The sequence below is a fragment of the Dermacentor variabilis genome, chromosome 4 (genome assembly GCF_050947875.1).
Source record: "Dermacentor variabilis isolate Ectoservices chromosome 4, ASM5094787v1, whole genome shotgun sequence".
NCBI classification, from domain to species: Eukaryota; Metazoa; Arthropoda; class Arachnida; order Ixodida; family Ixodidae; genus Dermacentor; species Dermacentor variabilis.
This window is the reverse complement of record NC_134571.1, coordinates 73,426,907-73,450,916: the sequence shown is the minus strand read 5'-3', so window position 1 is coordinate 73,450,916 and position 24,010 is coordinate 73,426,907. Positions and strand designations below refer to the sequence as shown.

General features: G+C 48.2%; 1 protein-coding gene across 1 annotated transcript; it reads left to right on the top strand.

Moving 5' to 3' along the window:
* Nucleotides 1–5,420: 5,420 nt before the first annotated feature.
* On the top strand, nucleotides 5,421–23,538 carry LOC142577820 (uncharacterized). Its single transcript, XM_075687264.1, has 5 exons — nucleotides 5,421–5,696; nucleotides 14,224–14,431; nucleotides 16,806–17,512; nucleotides 20,876–21,285; nucleotides 23,205–23,538. The coding sequence occupies exons 1-5, from the start codon at nucleotides 5,439–5,441 to the stop codon at nucleotides 23,401–23,403; spliced, it is 1,782 nt and encodes a 593-aa protein (XP_075543379.1). The 5' UTR covers nucleotides 5,421–5,438; the 3' UTR covers nucleotides 23,404–23,538.
* The last annotated feature ends 472 nt before the right edge of the window (nucleotides 23,539–24,010 follow it).

Below are 24,010 nucleotides of genomic sequence, written 5' to 3'. Positions count from 1 at the left end.
ACGACCTCCGGTGAGAGTTGAACCCTCGAACTTATGTGGAAGTCGAATCCGCGACTTTTCGTGTTAATTAGGACGAAGTTAATTAGGACACAATAAATTAAGGTAGCGTCAATTAAGGCACTCGAGCCCACGATCCTAGGTGAGAGAAAACAAGTAATAAGAAGTAACGACGCATTCGAATGAGAATGTCAAGTTAATTAATTAAAAAATCTTTAGCGCGCAGGCTTTTGCCTTCAACCTCTTTGGCGTATGCTAAAGTGACTGTCGATCTTTATCCTCCTCACTTATTGCAAGTTTATCATGCAATATTCTGAGTTTACTTCAAACGCCTTTAATCAATCCGGCACGATTTCTCTTCAAGTTCCATTCTTAACACTTGTATTGCCCATTTTTATATAATGTTATTTTACTTTAATTATACCGCCCACTTCTTCGACAATCCCCGAGGCGGGCATGTGTCATGTGAAGAAAATCATCATCATCACCTGTTATGGGCTAACTTCCCCAGTCCTTTTGATATGCACTTGCGATCGCCACTGGAATTCCCGAGTGTTTCGGCAGAATATTACGAACGCATACAGAAAAAGAGTCGCAGTGGCCACGAGGATTCGAACTTCGGAATCACAGACAACCAGTCGAAGATTCTACCTCTCAGCGACTCCGCCCATGCTGCAACAAAGTGTATGGCACCAGTGGACAGTATTGTGCCTGGCGTCTTGAGAGCTCTGTAAAGTGATTGGCTGACACCACGCTGTCTAGCTTACCCATAAGCCATCCCCTAGGCGAAAGAATGCATATAAACAAACCCAGTGGCAAGATGCAAAAGGCAGAATCAGAAAGAGCAGGAAGAAACGGCCGGAAAATTGGGATGACTGAGAAAAGAATGCTTCGCATTAAAAAGAATCGTGTCTCTCCGCTTCTCCAAGACCAATCTCGTTAATATCTAAGCAATATCCTTCGTGATATCCCCTTCCGTTTCATCGGTTTGCCTTTTTTTATTGCCTTTCCTTTATCTATTTTATTTCAACTGTACCACCCGCTTTTTTGGCCAATCCTTCGTTGTATGCCATAATTTAGGAATCTTCATCATCATCATCAAACTTTTTTATGGAGATTGCCACAAAAAGAAAAAAAAACGAAGATAAGTCGGTTTAGGCATCACAGAATAAAACTATCTTCCGGCTACACCTTATCACACATTATTTTATTTCTTTTATTATCGGTTTCCTGAACACCTTCGATTACTTCTTGTTTTTTATCATACCCGATACCCGATTTGTGGCCATCCCCCGATTCCGATTCCATCCGCCGATACTTGCTTCGTGGCCATCCCCCACACTGGGTTTGTGCCATTAAAGAAAGTCTCATCATCATCATTATCCACTCAAGGAGATTGCTCGCATTGCACCAGGTACTGCGTCACTGCTTTGCATTAAGGGTACAAAGGCAACTTTTTCTTCAAGAAGAAATCTCACCCCCTTGCTATGCAAACATAATATTAAGAATTTATTTTATACGAAACAACTAAGATATAGAAATGCCGTTCCTGGGTAGGTCAATTGATAGCCCTTCGTGATAGTATTAATTTCAGTCATTTGAGGATGGTTTGTGCACTGAAAACACGCTAGGCGTGACACTTGACGCCATTTACCAACAGTTTTATAGAGTGCTGTGCCAGCCCACTATAGCCACCCTAACGTCGTCAGCTCCTTAGTGAAGTTAATAATTTTATCTTTCACAATAAGCGAGTAGTTCTATCTATAGGCCGCTGTATTTGCAAGTGTTCTTATTGCAATTGCACACAACGATGGGCAACATTGCCTAACTATTCTCAAGAGGGCTCTAGAAGCAATGTATCGCACTTCGCTGGCTGATTTTTTTTTCTTTTCTTTTTCTTTTTGTAAGCAGGCGGTGTCTGTCAAACATATTTACGAGCGCAGCAGCGGTAGAATCCTGTTCATCCGGTAGGTACAACCTGCCGCTAACAGCCATACTCGACGTTATGCCATCCCTTTTATTCGGCTATAAAGAAGAAATCAGGGAAAGACTTTCAGTATTGTTTAAATCTACAACAGAAATTTCACTGATATACACAATTCTTGTTCAGCGCCGCTTTAAAAGCAAAGATTCCATGTTTAGACAGTACGGTTCGCGAAAGGCTTTACATGGTGCACACTGTTGGCACGCGCAGATGCTCACGCAGCAACGATACGAATTCTCTTCATGTGCTCAAACCTTAAACGGGATGCTGTGGTGACGACAAAGCTGACGAGAATTAGCTTCAAGTGGTAAACAAGGCCGGCGAAATAGGCGAAATAGCAAAGAAGCCTATTTCCTATTCGTGACCAAGGCTGCGCTGGAACGCTTGCGTTTCGGTGCGGCCGTGCCGTGACAAAGTGGACGCCATAGAGCGTACACGGAAACAAAGTTATTCGGACTGTTTTTCACTTCTTCTTTTCGAACGTATTTTCACCTTGCTTTTTCGAACTTCTCGCGCGTGCATCACAAACTTTTCCCGCGAAGTGGTTGAAGACGACGACAGCAAAGATTGAGGAAACGCTGACGTGGCCCCGAAAAAAGCAGCCAGAATAAAAGATCTGGGACAGCGTTTCGTGAAACCAAATGCTAGTAGTGTTCGACAGAATGGGCTGCACATACACACGCCACACATGAGAAAAGAAAGGCCCTAGAAGGACATAAACTCATCGACGAGAACAAATTTCCGTATTTCAGGCGCGATAGAAATGGAGGAAGACGAGGAAGAGCGAGGAAAACGAAGTGGCAGGGCATAAAAGCGAGCCGGAATCGAACGTTCGAGCATCAGCTGCCCGGGAGCCGCGGCCAGGACCTGCCGGGTGCCGCGCCGGCAAGTATGCCTCTGCCATGCAGCCTTCCTCCATTACCATCCCTTCGTATTGTGCTGTATACGAGCCATTGTTATTCGCCATTACTAGTTCTTATCGCCGACGTACTTCTACCGTAGCGAAGAGAATTTTCGCAGACAGACCTGCCGCTTCTTTGGGACTTCTCGGGCACCGCCGCGGACGACGTCCGTGGGAGAATAGACTGTCCTCGTGGAACCAGGCGGAGCGCTGAGGGGGTGGCCCCGAAGACGAGCATAGCTGTGGCTGTACGTGGGCTCCGCTCGTCCGCTTCTGATGACGTGGCATTTTGTTTCCAAGAGCGCTGCAACACAAGAGCCGCAGCCGTTGAGCCGACCAGTTCGGTTGTTACTCAACCACTGCAGAGACTACCCCTGTCGCTTCGAGCCGCGGAGCGCGAAACAGGATTTCGCCCCGGTCCTCCTGCGACAATCCTGAGCCAAGATGCCCAGCGAAGTAACAGGCCTGTCCACCTATGACCACAGCCGTGAGCAGCCTGCTTGACGATCCTTAACGCTGCAAGGTCTCGCGTGGAACCTGTCAGGGGCGTGGAAGGGGGAGGCCCCGAAGACGAGCCTAGCAGTGGCTTCACAATGGCTCCGCTCGTCCGCTTCTGTTTCATGGCCGTATTCCAAGGGCGCTGCAACACAAAAGAGCCGCAGCAGTTGAGCCGACCAGTTCGGCTGTTACCTGCCCATAGCAAAGACTGCTCCGTGGTGCCAGGCGTCACCTGGTCGCCGTCGGGGAGCGTGAAGGGATCCTCGGCATTGCCACGACTGTGGTGGTCTTGACTTCTGAGAAGTCTTCAATGTCTGCCGACACCAGGGCCCACGCAGCGCCAGATGGTCCTGATGCGGACTCCAAATCTCAAGGACTCTTTAACAGACAGTGGGCGGGGCTCTGAAAAGCCTGGACAGTGTTAATTGTTTTGCCAAATGTGTTCTTGCCTTGTTTTTGTGACATTTTTTTGCAGTACATCATGGCAGAAGTCTTGACGGCCCCCTGGAAGCTGAAAGTCTCATTTGGAACCTGCCAGGGGCGTGGAAGGGGGAGGCCCCGAAGACGAGCCTAGCAGTGGCTTCACAATGGCTCCGCTCGTCCGCTTCTGTTCATGGCCGCATTCCAAGGGCGCTGCAAAACAGAAGAGCCGCAGCAGTTGAGCCGACCAGTTCGGCTGTTACCTGCCCATAGCAAAGACGGACCTGTGGCGCTGAATGCAGCGCTGTCGGGTGGCTATCCGGGGGCTCTCAAGACATGCCTGCTCTTCACCCAGCTACTCTAAAAACCACTGCGACGGCTGCGTGGAGAACTGCGCGTGCTATCCTAGGTCCTCACCGCGTCCCCCGGACAGCTGAAATAAATGTATAAAAGAAAATTCGGGTCCTCCTTTGTTTCGCTTCAGCTGCGCAGCTTTGCGCAAGCAGCGCTTTTGCTGCATAGGTATTCAGTTGACGCATTGCTACGGCGTCATTTATGCATACCTACAGCTCGTTCATCACAACCACGGGCACAGAGCGATAGCTGATCGCAAAAGCGAGGAAATCAACAGCTGCAGATTAGTCCTTTCTGCGACCACCGGCGAAGTCGGGTGGCGATGCTAAGAGCGCCGGCCCGCAAAGCCATGCGAATCAGCTGCTGCCTCGGCGCATAACACGTACGACGACACCGGTCGGGATACCGGTGTGGTCGCGCGAAGGGTTTCTCTTTTCTGGCTGCTACCGCCTTCGAGAACGGCTCCCTCTGTTTGCCAAAGCACTTCTCCGAACGTCTGTGCTCGCGGTCTTTGGAAAGACTGACGTGTTCGAAGGGACTATAGACCTGTATGTTACTACAGTTTTTCACACCGGCGCTCCCATGCACGAAAGGCCGCATGTGACGTCTGCATACGTCACGTAAATGGGAGGCCAAAATTTAAGTGTCTACAGTGCTTACGGCAGCTGGCCACAGAAAGCCTCAGAAGCCCCGCTAAGCTTGTAGCTCGTTCTCCACTCATTAAATCCAATTTTGCTAGAATATAAGAGAGCCAGCGTGCTTACATACAACGATGGGGGATATATATGTTAAGACGAGAACAGCAATTAGGGACTGCTAGAGCAATGATTGCGCCAAGAAAATAAATTATTGCGAAAGTCGGCTTGATTGAATAAGGATTTCCTGGACGGTGGAGTAAGCGTCCCTGTGGCTAAACCTCGGAGTCGAGGGTGGCTAAGAAAAAGTGAAAGATTATCTAATTCGTGTCGCTGAAAGTAACAATACGGCTTTTAAGCGTTCCGTTGCTGTTTCTGTGCGAAACCTAAAGCATATTCCGAGAAGTGCTGGCAAGCAGCTCAGTATGGTATGATATGGTATGGTATTCCTTATGCGATGGCAGCTCAGTAAAGGACGTTATTTTTTCTTTTTTGTTACCGCGCTGAGTGCATTTCATAAAGAAAAAAGAATAAAATGGAAATACAAGCCTGGCACCAATACGGCGTGCGGGCGTGAGACACGTAGAAGATGAAGAAGAAGCGACGACACGCAGTACGGTTGCTTTTTTTTTTCTCCGTGTCCTCGGTTATGTTTCCTCACGCTGGCAACAGAGGCGCGAATCCGTTGTCCGCGCCGTTGACCCCTGGAGAGCCGAACAAGGATGCGGCTTCTTCATTGTCGGTGGTTTCGCAGGAAAACAAGAAGCTGCGGCGCCCGAAGTTGGGCGCAGAGTCCAGCTCCAAGAAAGCTCGCCATCAAAGCGCGCGATCCTTCCGGGGGCAATTCAAGAAAGTGCCGGACACTCAGGACAACGCGCAGAATGGCACTACGCAAGGACAGCCCCAGGTGAGCATCGTAAACAGGAGCGGGAAGTAGATAGGGGCTGCCCAGTGACGAAGCTTTTCAAAGATGAGTTTTAGAAGGCCGCACACACGCAAAATTTTTCCGAAGTACACACGTCAAGTTTCCAAAAGGATAACTGTCGTCTAGCATCGTTCAGCCTCTTCTGCTGTACGGTCGTGTCGTCATGGACGTGGGTGTTCACAGTGATAGTACCCAAAACAATCGGGCCACGAAGCACCATATCACTAACGGTGCACCATATTCCATGCCGCATTGGGATAGAGATGTGGCTGCAACGCTGTCGACCTCATTGCTTCGCTAGGAACGCTGCCTGTCGTCTTCCGTTTGTTGATACGCCTAATAAATAAAACGGGGCCTTAGGACAGGTATACAAAAAAAGAAATGAGTTAATGTATCCTTGTTTTGACGCGCGATTTCTTTAACTGCGTTACACCGAACCACCCGGAAAGAATTTTAGGTAAATCTGCACTCACATACTTATATAGTTACCGTAGATATAATTACATCTACGCAGTAATAGCCCAGTCAGACAGATGTGACAATTTGGGTGAGTGCGCGCCGCCAGAGCATGTGTCAGATTGACGGCACGCTGCCCAGTCATTTCAGGCAGTGTTTGCAAACTAGCAACCTAGTCGCAATCGGTGAAGACAACATTGCATTCAAGGGCCAAGAGAAGCACTGTGCAATTGGAAGCACCGAGTGGCAAAGCGTTAACTAACCTAACCTAACCTAACCTAACAAACAAGAAAAAAATAAACAGAAACAGGAAAACTTAACTCCAGTTGGCATCTACGTAAAACGAAGCATTCTTGGAGCGACAGGTTCATGAAGCATGTGTGCCTGTACACATAAGGATTTGGCCCACAACGCCATATTGAACGGTGCGTCCGCCCCTTTGAAAGCGTCGAGTCCTCATGAAGAGTATGCGAGGCGAAACGAGCTGATTGCATTCAGCGGAGGCAAGCGCTTCGGCGGGTACATGGAGGCATTCGAGCGAGCTAGGCGAGGCAGTTTGTTCTTGTTAAAGATGGTTCGGCACCTCGCGGGGCTGCGAACCTCTCTCAGAAGCGATGAACGTCCGAAGGAAACCAAAGACGATCGCAGACGCTACAATAGTTGACAAAGGGGTCGTTGACGAAATGCTTCTAGAAGTTAGCGTTACCGGCGTTGTATGGGTTAGCAACGGCTCCAGTTACATTCGCCGTCGTACGCCGCTGAGTATCGGTAGTCGGTTTCTGCTCCAAGAGATGGCCGGCCTGTGCTCCTTCGTTTGGGCAGAACGTCGTTCGCTAGCGACTAACTTCGCCTGCTCTAAGCTATCGGCGCGAGCTTAGGCTGCTTTGGTGGCGCACCGGAATGTAATTCTGGTGTTTTACGTGTCAAAGATACGCGTTGATATTGAGGCACGCCGTAGTAGGGGATTCCGGATTAATTTTGACCACTAGGGGATCTTTAACGCGCCGCCAATGCACGGGACCCGGGCTTTTTCGCACTTAGCCCCCATCGAAATGCGGCCCCACCGAAATGCAATTGGTCCCCTGTAACTCAGGGGACCAATTGCAATGCATGCTCACTGAACTGGAGAGGAGAACAGTCTCGGAAGAGGACAGCAATTTACAATAGGCAGCGAGGCACTGGAAGTCGTAAGGGAATACATCTACTTATATAGGGCAGGTAGTGACGGCGGATCCGGATCATGAGACGGAAATAATCAGAAGAATAAGAATGGGCTGGGGTGCGTTTGGCAGGCATTCTCAGATCATGAACAGCAGGTTGTCATTATCCCTCAAGAGAAAAGTATATAATACCTGTGTCTTACCAGTACTCACCTACGGGGAAGAAACCTGGAGGCTTACGAAAAGGGTTCTACTCAAATTGAGGACGACGCAACGAGCTATGGAAAGAAGAATGATAGGTGTAACGTTAAGGGATAAGAAAAGAGCAGATTGGGTGAGGGAACAAACGCGAGTTAATGACATCTTAGTTGAAATCAAGAAAAAGAAATGGGCATGGGCAGAACATGTAATGAGGAGGGAAGATAACCGATGGTCATTAAGGGTTACGGACTGGATCCCAAGGGAAGGGAAGCGTAGCAGGGGGCGGCAGAAAGTTAGGTGGGCGGATGAGATTAAGAAGTTTGCAGGCATGGCATGGCCACAATTAGTACATGACAGGGGTTGTTGGAGAAGTATGGGAGGGGCCTTTGCCCTGCAGTGGGCGTAACCAGGCTGATGATGATGATGATGATGATGATGATGATGATGAAATGCGGCCACCGCGGCAGGTATTTGATCCCGCGACCTCGTGCTTAGCACCGCAACACCATAGCGGCTAAGCCACCAAGCCGCCACAGCGGGTGGCGGCATACCGACGATGTTCGGCTTCGGCCCACTTGCACTCGCATTACGCAAGCTCAGCGTTGATTCATTGCGGTGACATAGAAATGAAAGAGGACCGAAGCGGTCGTCTCATACACACCGGCTAGCAGGGGCTTGCAAATATCGAGGAAGCGTACGCAGGCTGTAATTTTAAGCGGCAGTTGACGTGAGCCACGCGCATACGGCGGCGTTTGTGCTCGTTCCGCCACATGAAATGGTTTCACCGCTTCGTGTTACTTAATTGTGCTCGTAAGCTACTCCTTCACTTCACTGTTCCTAGATGGCACCACCAACCCGTTAAACGAGTTCGGCGTTCGAGGCCAGATACGCACGAGAAAGTATGTCGAACTCAGCAAGAAAGCTCCGCTTTACGTGAAATATTATATATTTGTGATATATAACGTTAGCTTGCGACGCTTGGTGCCTTAGTAGGAACGCGACGTAGTGTGCTAATAATGTTCATTCCAGTAACGGGCGGCAGCACCGTCAATTCACAAGAACTGTGCGTTTGCTCCGCTACTAAAGACGACTGAGTTTAGCGTTGAAGATGCGTCCACTTCGCTTATTCGTTTTTGTAGGCCAACTCAATCCGCGTCTCTGAAGACCCACGAACTGTCAGCGCATGAGCCGTGCATATTTCCTACAAAAATTACTCGCAGGAACTCTGGCACAGCGATCGTTCAGCCACCACGGGAGAATGTTGTATAATGATGGTTGGTTTATGGATTTGTCTATAATCTGCATGATTGTTGCTTATAGCTTTTGTGACTTCGTTTACTTCGCTTTATCTGCCTTTAGGGGCCTAAATTTCATTGCAACCTATCAAGTTTCTAAACGCAGAAAACAACGAGGCTTTGCGAATCATGCACAATCGCTGCCAATTGCAGTGATTCCGCCTCTCGAGGCATGCGTCCGTCGCTGGCTTGCCAGCGGTAACGCCTACGTCCGTGACGTAATTGTTACATTATCAGGCTTCTGTGCTAGAGGTAATCTGTTCAAATCCTTCGCTACACATGCAGCGTAAAAAGGTCGATGAGTTCTACAGCGAGCGTCGTCACGGTGACAGCCTTCGAATTGCACTAAAGGCGACGCGCACTCGCTCGAGGTAGTACTAAATTTGTTAGTCTCAGTACCTACACAAGCACGTGCCCATTAACATTGGTCGCAACAGATGGCTTCTGTTAAATATGTCGAAATAGGAGCCGTCATCGAGCGATGAACGCAACCAAATTGATTACCGCGCTATAGCCAAAAACACCACGGGAGTGTGGAGGTTTTGCATCTGCAAGAAGCACTGTTGGGCTGCTGTGTGACAATATCGCCGCATATTGCCTGGTTTTTGGCCGAAGGACGAAGCACTGACCACGATGGGCAGGTTTAGTTTGGTGCTTGCACTTTTCGAGTGGTGTTCTAACTAGACGTAGGTGCGACTATATGCGCAGGCCATATGTGCTGGTGTGCCAATATTTCTGGCACGCTTGAAAGCTTTACCGCGCCATGTAGAGCCTGTGATTTCATCGCACAGGTGGCACTGAGCAGCCCGTAAAGATCTATGCTAGTGAAGTTACATAACGTTCGGATTATGAGCAAATATTGTTTTACAGTTCTTAATCAACTGAGATTTAAGATGAAGAGCAAGGTCCTCTGAATGAAATGTTTCATTTCTTTTGTTTGGACGCTGCAATCCTCAAAAATTCTGATGAGTATCAGAAAAGAAGACAATAGCTTGTTCGAGCAATTTGGGCGGTTGAATAATGTAGCATTGACCTTGCATGTGCGGCATAGCTAAACATGGGTCATGCGTATGCCCAGAAATATTCGTAACATCACGGCGCCGGCGACGTTAGTGTCCAATATGCACTATCGCTATAAAAAGCTGGCGCATCGCCAGGCACGTAGCCAAAGGGGTGCCCATGGGGTTCACCCCCCCCCCCCCCCATATTAAGCGGCATACCCCACCCCCCTCCCCCGCCACCACTTCTCACACAGATTCCCAAATCGCCACCAAGTCAATCTTGAGACTTGACAGCTATTCGGCGGTCAACATTTTGTTGCCTTTTGTACTCCTTTTGTATGGCGGTATGTTATAAGCAGCCCCTGGGGTGTGAAGGCCAGTTTTCTCGTCGATTCGATGCCCACGCGATTAACTCGAGATGCGTTCAGTTGTCGCCAGCTATTGCAACGGTCACGCGCGCATCGCTGTTGCTTCGTTAGTTCAACTTTCTTTGTTTAGGCTGATCCAAGGACCAGGAAATGGAATCAGTTCGTAGTGAGCTGGCCTATATGCAGCCGGAGAAAACGGCACTTGCGTTCAACTTTTGCTTCATTATTTCCTCGAGTGGCACGCTCACCGCGACGCTGGCAGATCCTCAGAAAAATTAGAGAAATATATATATTTGCGGAACAATAAAAGTTCATTCACAATCACAGCTCTACCAAGTTAAGTGAGAAAACCGACTCGTATGGTTATTTGGGAAGTTACGTAACGACGCGTGGCCGCCAGTCCCTTACAACCGCGTAGAGCGTAGAGCGCAGGGCGCTGCGGTTCTAGACGTATCTAACCCGTTATATGGGTTAGATGAGGTGGAAAATAAAAGCATGCGAAACAGCGTCCATAATCAATCCCTGCAATAACCGTTAAACCCAATAGCAATGTGAATGTCACCCGTTGCCTCGTCTGCTTCTTTCCTAATTGTATGGCATTTTTCGTGTAAAATTCGTAACTGGAAACAAGAGTACGAAGGAGGTGAGAATTTAAGCGATCTACTAAGGGAGGGACCCGAGACAACAGCTAGACAGGAAGGAAAAGCGAAGATTAACAAATTTAAATGTTATTTGTGAAAATATTCATGGATCATTATCTTTCTCTTTAAAAAAGGAAGTATAGAAAACGCTGCCGGAAGTGGAGAAGGATTCCATGTGTTTTGAATGACGCTTCTACAGTTATCAATCGAGCCACCTGACGTTGCAACTTCTGTGACGTGCTTATGTGGGTGTTTTTCTAACTTTCCGCGGTGGGCGCAGTACGTCAAGAACCGCAGCTCCCTGCGCTCTACGCGGCTGTACGGGACTGGCGGACACGCATCGTTACGCAACTTCCCAAATAAGAATACGAGTGGGATTTGTCACTTAACTTGGTAGAGCAGTAAACAAGGGATCAAAATGAACTGTGATTGTTCCGCAAATAAATATATTTCTCTAATTTTTCCAGAGATAACTCAAAAAACGCAACTAGAAATCTTCATTTTACATTTTCGCTTGTTTACTTCTTTTGGCAGTGTTCTTCCTGCGCTTCTTCCTGCCATTCTTCCTGCCCGAGTCCGTTTGATGCGTTTCCTTGTTTGTGATGTAGAGGAGAGGTGTACGCCACAGGGCGTACCTGTGAGACACACCTTATTTCATTTCTCTTTCGTGGGTGCACGCGTATTTATGGCAAATGGTGGGCATTATTCAAATTTGTACCAGTAAAGGTACCCTTCCTTTTGTTTGCATAGAAAAGTTACCTTGAGCAGCCCCTCCCCCCCCCCCCCTTGAAAAAAATATCCTGGGTACGTGCCTGCGTATTCCTTATGTTTAGCCGCATTGCTATTCACTGCGCTTTCTCGCCCCCGTTCGAGCAACTAGTCCGGCTTAGCACAATAACACAATATCCACGTACTTGATAACTACGTGGATATCGCTTGCCGTATGATAAAATTGGTTGGAGATCCTTAAAACAATGCAACAGGTTCTTCAGAGGGCTTCAGTTGCCGTTATCGTAGGCATTGGCCCTCACCGATGTGCACTGGTGATGGTATGAGAGTATGTGGACCACCACGCAACCCTTCAGCCACCGCCAGCTTCTGCTTCATAGTTTGCATTGGCAGGCACGAGAATAAACCACATAAACTCTCTATGCGCCACACAAAACGCAGAACAAAAACGCAAAAAAAAACAATATTTTTTAATGGCACTACAGCGTAACGGAAACATTATTTATGATTTTTTTTGTAGGAGTGAAACCAAAATATTTCTATCGGTTTTTCGGTTCAAGGGGTAAGTAGGCAATCCGAAACAACAGACGTCAGGTAGCATCAGCATTAACGCGTTTCTCGGGCAAGGATAGTGCGAGCGATAGCCGGTCTAGCGCTCCACTGATCTAAGCCTGTCGCTCGGTGTATTAGCAAATTGGTATCGTAGGAAAACCGAGGACTTGCGCGCTGAAGAGCTTATCGTTTCGTTTTCTACGGGTACAACGCTTTGTTACTGAAGGTTTATCATGAGTTTATGTTCGTTTAAGTTGGTTCTATTAGTACAGCGCTCTCGTATTTCGGCGAGTATACAACATGACGTGCTCGGGGGTATTCTGTAAGAGTCCACCTAGTGGACTGTTCATTTCAACCGCTGCTCATTGGCTAGGGCCACTCGTCTCCTTCTCTCTCGTACAGCTGCATCCAATCAGCAGCTGCCGAAGTGAACAGTCCACTAGGTGAACTCTTACAGAACACCACCCCTGCTTCTGAGATCATGCTCCCTACCTTGACTCAAGGCACTGAGCATGATCTCAGAACCCATAAGGCACTAAATGAGAAAACTTAATACTGGGGCGCTATAACATAAAGCTATTCCAAACTTTTCTGTTCCAATTCTGGAATCAGCCCTCCGCGATTGGTCGAAAACTTTTTTGGACCACCCCCACTTCACCTGTCGGTCACGCGATGTCACGAACACCGCGATAGCTTCCCATCTGATATGACGTGTACACACTGATTATGCATGATTTGACAGAACAAAAGAAAATAGTCATTTCTGATTCGACGCCTTTTCGCCATTAGCATCGGCTATTGGTCAAAATGGGCTGCACCCATTTCAGCTGCCTGTCACGCGACGTCACAAAACCGCAAAGACTCACCGCGTCAAAGGGACGTGTACGCGTTAAAGATGCATTAATACGCCGAACAAAACTGAATTTTCTTCTCAATAGCCGCAGGATGCCCCGTTTCGAAAGGAATAAAAGATGGCTGCCGCCGATCGCTCAGGCAGTGGCTACTCGCACCTGCCGGAGAGCATGGGTTTATTTGCGCGTAATAAAACTTTTTACATGGCCATGTAACGTTTTCGAGCACTTTCGGCACATTTACGGCCTCGTTCTGCCAACTCTCTTTTGCTGATGATCTGTTTTAGCGTCATTCTTAAGCTTCCGTTGCATGCCGCCGCGATTGTCTACGAGCCACCGTAAGCTAAGTGAGGGAAAGCGGACCAATCACAGACGCTGGCGCCACCCTCTTCATTGATATTCAGTACAGTGGCTCGGCCCCTTTGAATTCCTCTTCACTTGAGCGTTCTCCTCGCCTTTGTCAGCCAATTAGATACGACAAGCCGCTCAGTGTAGGCAATGTTATTTGTTTTTCAAGCAAACAAAAGTGACCTCCTATGAACATGGAGAGCGTTTGATTGGTCTGTTGAGACAACTCTGCGGGTGACCACCCGATGTTTGCGTGAGCGGTTACGCAAATTTGACGTCAAGAGATTGGAATAAAAACATATTGGAATAGTTTTACGTTACAGGGCCCTTGTTTTTTATCGTTGCATTGCTTCAAAAATATTTTGCATGCAAGCAAACACCGTTAGGAAGCGATACGGATAATTCTTTCTCTCTTATTTTTTGCGTTCCGGAACAGAACCGGAACATAACATTTTTTTTCAGCGGTAGGAAACAAAAACCAGAACGAAAAACATTTCGTTCCGGCACCCTGCATAAAACAACACTGGACACTTCTTTTTTTTTTTCGATTGCGACGAGTACTTAAATGTGTAGTAAGTTTAGGCGTCAAATATGAGTTGTCATTCATGCCCTTGCGGTGCTTTACAACAGAGACTAAATAAACAGATTACTGTTTTGTAATTTGCACGCATTTTGTGAACATAGCGCTTGAATGCATGATGATGAGCATCTGCCAAAAAAGCGCTCCATACAAAAACAGCACGGGCGTGAATTAGTAGCTCTAGCAGAGATACACCCTGAACTGACTGGTGGCGTAAAATAGGGGAACGATTGTAGACCAATCACTTGCTTCGGCTTAACGTTCACTGCAGCTATTAAACGAGTCTGAAATCACAAGTACGAGACCTTAATCATTTGACACACGTAGGCTGTGCTGCCAGGGAGAGCCAAGGAGCCCCGGTCTAAAGAAAGGGACATCGAATCAACGGCGTCCGCCAATATAGGCGGGGCCAAGCCTTCCCACGAACCCACCGTCGCAGAGCGTGGCTGTTCCGGGACCTCCGACGTCCCGAGGCTAGGCTCGCCTTCTGCAGACCGGCTGCGTTCATCGTTTTCATCGCTGGGCCCTCTACCCGGTAGCAAGCGAGGCACCAGCACTCAGTGTTAGGCGCATTTATCCCACTTATGCTCATCGCGCATATGTTTGCACATCATAGCTGATAATGGATTTCCAGCTACAGATGTCAAGCTACCATGCTCTTTGAAAACCGTAGACTTTTCTTTTTCGTTTAACGCCTTTAATAAATGAGAACAAGACATTTTCCTGCGGTAAGAAAGAAGTGGTGGGTTGGAATGGAACTGCATTGTCGCCTTGGCATTGTTGCATCTCTCTGCGCCTGCAGGACATTGTACTGTGCATTTTGGACCCTTGACGATGTACAGTCGGGCTCACCTGCTGCGCCAGTTTTATTTTGTGTCCCTCTACTTCACTGTTGTATATATATCTTTTTTCTATTCAATCTTTTGCTTTGAACTTCTTTTCAGTCTTCTCCGCGTTTATCTTTAAATAAGTTTTTTTTTTCATAACCGTGAAAGTTAAAAGAAAGAACCGTGAGGGAAAAGAACATTCATTTCTTTATAACATGGGCTGACATACCAGCTAGGATACATGAGCACAAGAGAGTAGACAGTTTTCGCGTGGTATTTTACTACCACATAGCAATCTGCCACCGTACACTGTTGGTTGCGCAGTGGGTACGGTCTTAGAGGGGCTCACCTCCTCTCGCTATATGCAGCATGCTCGAATCTAGCGGTAAAAGAGCACACAGTACCTATTGTACATGGACGACTTCACGCTACCCAAGGGAAATGTCCCACAGTGCAATATGGCCACATCCGATTGGCTGGAAACAAACCATGCATCGTAATCCATTATGTGGCATACATCATATATATATATATATATATATATATATATATATATATATATATATATATATATATATATATATATATGATGTAAATTCTGATTTATGCAGGTATAAACTTAACTCATGGCCTACAACAGCGTTTATGACACGCTGGAACGATTTCTCTGCGGTATACAATTATACCAAATACAGGACTTCAATTAGACACTTCATTTGTCAGTTAGACACTTCATTTGTCGAACAAATGTACTTTCCATAGCCAGGAATAAAGGTGAACACGTTCTAATTTTCCTTCGTGTCGAACTGGGCTCGGCCATTGGAAGACTAAGATGTAACCACGCACATTCTGTTCAAGCCCCACTTACCTACGCGCTATACCATGCCATCGTTCATTAAAGTACGTTCATTGTTTCAATGTTATAAACTGACACAATTGAAACCAGCTCCCATCTGCTGCATAGAACACGCTCTAAAGGGTGTTCAAACTAGCTCTGCATGTACTAGCTAGCGTGTACCGCCACGGTCACACTGCTGCTGTCAATAATGCAACCAATTGCCATTCCAAAGCATGTGCCTTATTGGCCTTTTTGAGCAGGCTCCCGGTAGGTAGTCAATCGAGCTCGCAGATTTCAATGATCTTCGATTTAAATGAACATTGAAAGTGAGTATGTGACGGCGTTATTAGTCAAGACATGCAAGCAGGGTGCTAAGTGAATCGTTCGTGCTGCATCATGTACTGACTTGCATAATATATACAGAACCCGGCACATCTTTTTTCACAACATGCCAAATCTATAGTTGTGCATCGCTGGTTGCTTCCTTTCGCACATTTCCGCTGTGAAAGCTGACGGCAACACGCCTTGCAGTTTGCACAGTTCAACACAGAACTACGCGCTGCCTTGAAAGAAGGATCTGTTATTTAGCCTCTTGTAAGTTTTTCATGTCGTCCATGACATGAAGTAAAAACACCGTTTCATAGGCATTATTGGCATCTCGGTTGTGCATACTGGTACACCTTTATCGTTTTCAAGGATAATGTATTCATGAGACCTCTGCGTTGCCGAGCTCAGAGAATGGAACCCTTGTACCGCAAGGGCCTCCTCGCTTCCACTACGTCAACCACCCGTCTACGACACAGAATAAACTTCAGCAACAGCGACACATCACAACAGCAGGAGCTTCTTTACCGCTCCAGCTCGCACAGTGTAGACGTTCCGTTTATTTTTCTATGCACCCTGAATCAAAATTACCTTTCTTCGTTTCACTTCGTCGGGACAGTCGCTGGAGCTTCACTTTCTTTATTAACCAGAACGTCACGTTGCCTTTGCCTTTAAAGGCGCTCTTCGTAATCCTTTGTACAATTTCACACTACGTCGAAGCCCTGATGATGTCCCGTAGAAGAGTGCAAAATGTGTGTCATTGCTTTATTCTCATGAAAAGCGCGTCTAATAGTGTCGCCGACGGCTCATTCTAGCTGTGCTTAGTAAACCTAGCTGACTTTTACTGTCGCAGTGTTGGCACATAATATACACTAAAGACTCCGTGTCCATAATTTGACGCTATCTTTTTGCACTTACAGTTTCGGCCGATCAACATAAGGCAAGACTCTCGCCGAAACAAGAGATTGCTGAATGCTTGGACGAAGTCGATCGCCTGACTGCATCCAAATCACTTGCGAAGGGTGAACGAACACCAGATCTTCCTGGAACGTTTCTTGAAGCGCCGCACGCAGGAACGTCGTCACCACCTCACTCAACAACGCAAGACGCGACGTCGTTGGCATCACAGAAGCCGCACGACGACGATGACACACCGCACGAACCTCCGGAGCTTATCACGAAATCTTCTCATGGAGTTTCGACACCGAGCGCTGCTGCCACCCTAATTTCCGCTGCTAAATACCCGTCTCTGATTACGTCGACATCTCGAAACGCGAAGGCGCCTGACACGTTTGGCGCGAACTGGTGGAATCGCATGTCTAGACGAGGCCAGTATGCCCAAGACTCAATGAACACGTCCAAGCAGTTCCCGGCCGCCAAAGGGGGCGCCGACCCGTGCGGTGGCCAGTTTACTGATGGAGCGGTCAACCAAGACCACGAAGGCGCGCCGACGATCATCTCTGGTTCGGCTGTGGCACCGTTAAGTGAGACAGCCGGGCACATCACAGCGACGACCGACCAGCAACCCGAGACGGCCCTGAGGGAAATGGCCAACCTACCGTCGCTGCTGGACAGGCTCCTCAACCCGCTTAGAAAGCGGGCGTACTTCGGATCGGTCACGCTCAGGGTACGTGCGACTTTGACTGCTTTTAGGGCACGTCCACACAAATACGCGCCGCGTATGTGCCGCTTATAGGCCGTGGAGCTATTTTTCGCCGCGGGCCACATGATCGGGGAGGCCCATGAGGAGCGACCGATTCCTCCACGTGGGCAAATGCTGCAAGGAAATATATCGCCTTCTCTCAACACCGCTGATCACAGTCGCATCTATTCCAAGTTATAGGGAATCATCTACTTGCCGCGGCGGCAAAGACGCCCACGAGTGTTGCCATGTCAATGCTGGCTCGTTCTGCCGTCTGCGGCATGCGGCATGCTTTTGCCGCTAGTGTGAACATGCTTTTAAGCGGAGTTCCACTTCATATGCACAGTTGTCTGCCATCCTAATCGTCTTTAGTTCACTATAAAGGACGAGAGCCTCTCACCCAGTGTCAAGTCGCCTCAGTCTTACCTCAAAGCACTTAATTCTACGGCATGGAAAGTTTTAGTCTTCTCCCTACATCTCATCACTTGTCGCTGTCGACTGCGTTTCACTCGTCCTGGCACCCATTCTGTTAATAGGCACGTTATCTGTACTGGGCATTAGATGACCTGCCCAACTCTACATCTTCATCTAGAAAACCATCTAGTCGCGTTTGCACTCTAACCCATACTTTCCTTTTCCTGGTTCTTAATGTGAAGGCTGTCATTTTTCATTACATCACGCGTTTGACGGTCATCAGCTCTCTTCTTTTTATTGTTCACCAAACGTCATCTCCATAGACTCTACTATTGACAGCCCCTGGTACTGGTTCGGGGGTCAGTAGGTACAAGTGTTATTATCTGAAGACTATAGCGTACGTAGTGTGGGGCCTGCCTAAAGAAACTTCATATTTCGACTCCTTATGTTTTTCAAGGACATCGCGCTGTCCAAAGGACAGTGATGTACCGGTCCCCTTACAGTGTAAAGTCAGGACTTTCGACACGGTCGTAATTATGTGCATTTCTTAGTACGACCTACAATTCTGTTGGGATAAGCCCAGAAGAAATCGCTGCTTTGGATTACTTGCTGCTACGGTTTCAGCATCGATGGGGAGTTAAAATGTTACGCTAATGGTTCCCGGGATACCTTGAACTCCTCTATGAACAGATTTGTTGCACCCCCCCACCCCTAAAGTAAAGCTCGATTTCTCACAACGAAGGCGCTGGCGGCATTTAAATTTTTAACTGCTATTAATGTGCTGGCAGGCTTAATCGGTATTTGCGCCAGAACTGCCCAAGATCACGAAGCTTGAAGAAACCATTCGTTTTGCGCAATGGCATTAAATATCCAGTGTACTAAATATACTAGCGCTGATGTAGCAAAAAAGGGCAGGAGTTGCTTAAGTTAGGTATAGCTGTTGCTGTTCAATGCTAACCAATATTTCGCTACCACGCATCCTGATTACTGTGCGTATGGCAGACAATAGAGCCGGCAGATCTGCCCTCAGCTCAGTTGCAGCGATCTCGGATAGTTGCATGTCATACGGTGCACTAAGGGGCACCGCGCACCGACGCGTACCCTGTATATAGGAAGTCCTCAGTACGACCGGACGTTATTTTACATCGAAGCTGTATATGGATAGCCGATTCGTCCGATCTGTCGCCTGTACGTCGAAAACTCCTCCGAAATAACCCTATGCGCATGCGCGAAAAAAAGAAAAAAATTGGCAGTGGCTTAGCTGGGCTATGCCAGGATATACGTAGAGAAAGCTAGGGCATAGCATGGTTAGTCTTGCTTAATCTTGATAGCAAGTCCAGGTTAGTCTGATTGTCTATCTATGTTGCGGCGTTTAGCCAGTCGTTCGGCGCGCTGTTCGTCTGTTTCCTGGGCGATTCGTTTCCTCTTCTTCTCGTTCCGATGTCGATTCCAGGCCTCCTCCTGCTTATCAGAATTGTCGCCGTCCATACTGCCGCCTCAACTGTGGTTGCGGCGCACGCAAGCTCTCCTTTTCAATCCTCCGACATGTTATCAGGCATGCGACGCAGCTGGCGGAGCGAGCAGAGGCGAGCGCAACGACGAGGAACGCGGTGTGACGTCATACCAAACAGCGGAGGCGAAAAGGCGCGGCGTTGCGCAGCGGCGGAATACCTGTGGCTCGCTGCTACTAGTGGCGCATGCGCAGTAGTGACTAGGGAGCGAGAGAGAGAGAAATATCCGCGGCGAGGCGCGCGTTGTGACGTCATGCGCCTTCTCGGAGCGCCGCCACTGCGAAATCGCAAGTTCGCGGCCAGTAAAGCTTTCGCTTTAAAAGAGGCGCGCAATTGGCTGCGCCAGTAGTGACGTCGTTGCCCTCCGTCGCAACCGAGCGCCCGCGCTCTCTGGCTCCGAAATGGGTAGGCTACGCGTCAGACGTATACTGCTGAGGAGCAGCACATTTCGATCAGCAATGCCGCGAGCAGATGCGGGAACGAGCTCATCTACGTCGCTGAACAAAACAAAATGGCTGAACCATGGCTAATGGTTGAAACAAAGTATATGCAGCCTTTGCGTCACGTGGCTTTCTTCGACTCCGCTCTTTGAGTGCGAGCTGATCGAACTGCTCTATACTGCTGCTCTCGGCATCGTCAAACTGATCCAGTTCTGCCATTGAATAACAATGATTTTGCTCCGGTTCGCCCATTGAAATGTAGCTACTCTTGAGAGAGCACTATAGTTGCGCTATTGAGTGCTTCTTTTCTTCCAGTGGAACGCGTCATTAAATTCTAGCGTTGCGATAGACAGTTACGAACGACGTGGCAGCAGTGACAGTTTTGCGAGCGATGTGCCAGCAGTGAGCGTGCGGTCAAACGAGCTTTCGGTGACCCGTCCTATCACTACGCTGCGTCAGAAAAAAAAAAGCATGCTGGTTCAATAAACGGGACACCTCTCCTTACGTTTTCAAATAAAAGAAATCGGTATCGTGCTCAAGCAGATGCATTTTTTATTTGTCGGACAATGTAGCAGAAACATTACTTGTAAATTTGTGAGTATCGACGCCGGACAGCTGTTGAAAAGTTGCGGTCTTTTGTTTTGACACACTGCTGTGGTTCGCCATTGTCTTTCTTGCCCGCATTCTATTTCACTGGAGACGACTGGTAGTTTACCAGTGTCTCTGTTTGTAAACAGCACACTGATCACATATAGATGACCTGGCTTTCGACTACCCGGGGGGCGAGGGGGAGTGTATTCTGTAAGTGTCCACCTAGCGAACATGTACATTTCGTCTGCTAGTGAAGTAGGTGTCAGAAGGAGACAGGCGCCCCTAGCCAATCAGAACTTCAGCAGCAGGCGAAATGGACATGTCCACTAGGTGGGAATACCCCCGCCCAGACTGCTCGGACCAATTGCTATCTTTCACGCACACGGGCACAGGTGCTGACGCCGCGGTCGACGCCATCCCTGACGCCTTCACCGTTTAAGAACAGGTCCTTGAGCTTCTCGGCTGTCGACAAGCTGCCGCACATCGTCGTCTCCATCATCCTTCTTGTGGCCACGGCGTTGTCCATATACTCGCTGTTCCGGTACAACGGTGGAAGCGGTGGAGATGATACCTCCGGTGGCAGCCCGACACTTTGCCAGACCGCCGACTGCGTTCGACATGCAGACCTGTTCGCTGGCCGGCTGAACGCTAGCATCGACCCTTGCGAGGATTTCGCCGCGTTCGCGTGTTCCGCGTGGGCTTACGGGAAGCCGCACCACCGGGACGAGTCGACGTCGAAGCGACAGGAAATCGTGCTGAACTTCACTCGCAACTTCATGGAAACCATCACTACTGGCCTCAGGTGAGGGAGCAGTGAGAATGCCTCTTACACATTGAAGCGTTCCGCGTCTCTCCCCCCTGGTGAGATTGGTGGAGCAATAGCCATGCGTCTATTTTAGTCAGCGCAAGAGGGCGCTGTCGCAGAGACATTGGTCACGTAGCAGCTACGTATTCCTCGAGTATTTGCACCGTCACAGACATGTCATGTACAATTCAGACATCTCGTAGCCATGTCCAGGTTCTCTCTAATCTTCTTTCTTCCTGGATAGCCGGGGTGCCTGAACATTCCCAGCCAATTATTGATAGCGCCGCCCTTTTCGAAACGAGAATACAGCTATACCGTTTCATTTGTATAGCGTCGAAAGAGCGTTCATCAATACTGAGTGTTGAAATAATAGAGAATTGAAAACGACGTGCTGCCTTCTCCTTTGTCCACAGTGCGAGAACGACGGACGCAGCATTTCTCTCTCTCGAAACGGGAAATAAATGCGCCTGATTTGCGCCAAAACTCTGGGTGCACATTTTTCTAAATGCCTAATGTCATGGACAGGTTCATATATACAGATTCGGTAATTGCCTCGTTAAGCGTTATATAACGTTGGACGCGGCAAAACTGCATGCACAGTTTGGACCCGTGGTTTTCGAAGGAGTCGCTTCTATAATAGTAGGACTATATAGCGCACTACATTCTTCACAAATATGGCAAGACAATGCTACAACAAAGTTGGAGGAGGACCAACATTTGCAACTTAAGTCTAGTATTTCTCAATACCGATTACCTGCCCTCGCGGTCTACATTCGCAGTCTGGAAACCCAACGGTGTGCCGTCAGTGACCATTGAGTAAGCTGATGCAAAAGCCAACTACTCCGTAGCACCACTAAAGTTTGTGTTCTTCCGCGTCCTCGGTCAGTAAGACTAAAACATGGTGTTTGTGTTTCTCCTGTTCGTTTCTAGTGTGCATATATTCACGCTTGGCCTTTCAGTGATACGAAACCCCAACTACGTGCTCAACTTTCAATCAACCCATAGGTTTCAATTAGAACTTCAACAAGAACTACAATTACTTCCTTATATTAATTATTTCGTTACATTCAGTTTCTTTGTATCAATGCTTGGACGTAGTTACCTTCTGCACGAGAATTCACTCCAATGTTTCATGCGCCTGGCCAAAACATTTCGGTGCAGGAAGAGCGCACCATGTGCAGCATTTACGAGATGTGCGGTGGCGCGTTTAGAATCAGCTTATTTGAATACATCCGAGCTTGTTCCTATTTGATTAGATAAATGCTTCAAAAATGTTGCTTAAACGTTCTTCGCCAGACCTCGTAGGAAATTTTGGTTTTATAAAGTAACACCGCAAAGCGTCATCTAGCGAGCGTTGTGCGATAAGAATCTTTAAAGGGGGTTTAGTGGCAGCCGCCAAAGTCGCAAATACAATGGTGCGAAAAGGCGAGCTGCCTCCTTCACAGCCAATGTCAGCTCTCTGTCATTCTCATGAACAAGCGCCCGCAAAAGACATTCCTTGTCTTCTCCCAAAGAGGAGCGGAGGAGCCACGTGACGTTTCAAGTAACAGCTATGGGCTTTCTTAAAGCCTTCTTTTCGTGGTGTTGGCCCATTTCCAGAGAAAGTCTAGCACGCTCTGCACTTTCCGGGCGTCCCTGTGTTCACGCTGTATATGGCTGTTGGTGAGAAGTTGGCGCTATACACCTTTGACACGGCAGTGCTATCCATGCAACTTCGCAAGTGTATAGAGTCTCTGTTCTGAAAAGGGGGCGCGGCTTTTTCTTTTTTTAATCTTCAGCTGGTTTTGTGTGTACATTAGTGTAAAGTTTGTAGACTTGGAGCTTGCTTTAAGGCGTTACGCGTGCTGGACGAAATTTTTTTAAGCCGCTTTACGTGCACGCTGATGCTCCAACGAGTGCGGTCACTGGACATGCAGGCACATTCCGGTGGGCAGCAAAGTTCTAGCCATGTTCCATGCGTGCATGGACGTGACGGCGTACAGCTCGCACAGCAAGAAGGTCATTCGTCAGTTCTTGGCTGACGAGGGCGTCGCTTGGCCGGAGAGCGCGAGTTCCCCGTCTTCTGGGGTCATCTCTTCGCCTCTCAGGATATTGATCCGCTTCGCTGTCAAGTAAACGAGAGTTTTTGTATTTCTAGTTGTCAACGTCACTCGTAGCGGTGGCGAAGTGGGTATGTTCTCCTGCTGAGTACGCGGTTGCGGGTTCGTTTCCCGCACGTAGCGGCTGCACTTCGATGCGGCGAAATGCACAAACGCTGCAGCATATGCTTACATTTATTGCACGTCAAGGAAACCGATGCGGTCAAATAAATCCTGCGCCCTCCACTACGGCGTCTCTTGCCTCGGCTGGTGCGTAAATTCAATAAATGAAATATAATAAGTCTGTTCACGTTAAGTGTGTGTTACCTTTGTAGTGTGCTGCGAGCTCCGCCTGTCCCAATTAAGGAAGCGCCGCATAAACCTGCCATTGCGGCAGGTTTGTGTGGCTTGCACCTTGCTCCTCGCGGCGAGACCTTGTACAAAATGAGAAGGAAAAAAATATTATTGTGTTATTGAGTCGTTGAGCTGTCAGCGCACCTCCCTGTCACATCACGCAATCAAGCACAATGCAATAATGGTGACAGATGTGCTAAAAACGACACCAAACGGCAGGAATGAGTGGAAGCTGTATACCAATGTCACCATTTGGAACCGCATGATATTTACGGGCTCTGGCAGGTAGC